Here is a 1,265-nt window from a genome sequence, read left to right as displayed (position 1 = left end):
TCTTAGGACAATCTATAAATAAATATAAAAAATAAAGCTTACTGCTTTCCACCCAGTAACATCATGAAAAAATAAAGAGCAAAAAACAAAGAGAATAAACATCTGCTCTAACCAACTCGTTATTTTCTAGGAAAATCAAACTCAAGTTGCGAGTTTACATCATCACCTAAAATATTTGCCAATAATTGTGATCTGAGCTACAGAGAGATGTTAAAGAGAAAAAAGTGAAGAAAAACACTGTTTAAAACTGCAATTAAACTTAATGAAATAAAAATAATTTGCACGGTGGCTCAGTTGGTAGAGAAATCCGTATGAAATTGAGGTATTAATTTTTTATGCTTTTTAGGCTAAAAATGGGGGCGGGGGGGTCGTATTATACATGAGATCGTATTATACATGAATAAATATGGTAATTTACTGGAACTAAGATGGAAAAATAAATCAGGTACAGTTCTCCTTATTTAATTTAATTGGGGCATTTTAAGTGTATTTATGGGGCATTTATATATTTCTCCTTTTATTTCTACTTATGTCAGTTTCGGTCCTCCATACTTTACTTTTCTTAAGTTGTAAATGTTCATTTTGAGGTTTCTTATTGTGTATTACCTTCTAATAAAGTCACATGTTAARTTGTAATAATAAATATATCTGAGTTGGACTGTGAACTGTTTGGGTGTAAGTGTAGACTTTATGTTCATTTAGCATCAGCTAATATTGTTTGTGTGAATCACATTTGCAGTTTCATGTAGAGAACAGTGTTTTACTAGGCCCTGAAACTAAATTAACTGTCCCATGCAGAGGAGGGGAAGCTGCTGAGATGCAGAAAATAATMAGGAAATGATGTCTGACTAAGCATTTTAGTTCATTTTTTTATTCTGTTCTGTGCTTCTCGTTGGCAGGATGCCTGCGTACAACTCCAGCACTGTTTTCACCATTTTCTTCATTGTGTACATCCTCATCAACACATACATCTTCATGTCTGTCTTCTTGGCTGTTGTTTACAACAACTACAAAAAATACCTGAAGGTACATTTCTCTGATGAAGTAACCTTTTTTTTTTTTAGTAACATGTAATACATTTTATCCAGAGTCATTACTGCACCTCCTGTTTGCTTTAAAGTAATGCATTGTTTTAATTTAAGTTATGGATCATTATAAAGGCATGTATGGTCACATGGAACAGCTGACAGTCAAAACCTTCACATTTTTTACTATTTTTTAGAGATTGTAAGAAAGAATGTATACATTTTTAATCTGTGTATGAA

General features: G+C 32.1%; 1 protein-coding gene across 1 annotated transcript in view; it reads left to right on the top strand.

Annotated features, from left to right (window-relative positions):
* tpcn3 (two pore segment channel 3) overlaps positions 1-1,265 on the top strand; it is a gene marked incomplete at its 5' end in the record, with an annotated part of 51,437 nt that overhangs the window by 6,530 nt on the left and 43,642 nt on the right. Inside the window, 1 exon segment of the mRNA XM_014033360.1 lies at positions 900-1,026. Within this exon segment, the coding sequence (XP_013888814.1) occupies positions 900-1,026 (127 nt within the window).

The sequence above is a fragment of the Austrofundulus limnaeus genome, unplaced genomic scaffold (assembly GCF_001266775.1).
Source record: "Austrofundulus limnaeus strain Quisiro unplaced genomic scaffold, Austrofundulus_limnaeus-1.0 Scaffold1709, whole genome shotgun sequence".
Lineage (NCBI taxonomy): Eukaryota > Metazoa > Chordata > Actinopteri > Cyprinodontiformes > Rivulidae > Austrofundulus > Austrofundulus limnaeus.
Note: the sequence above shows the minus strand (reverse complement) of the source record. Positions and strands in the feature narration are given on the sequence as shown.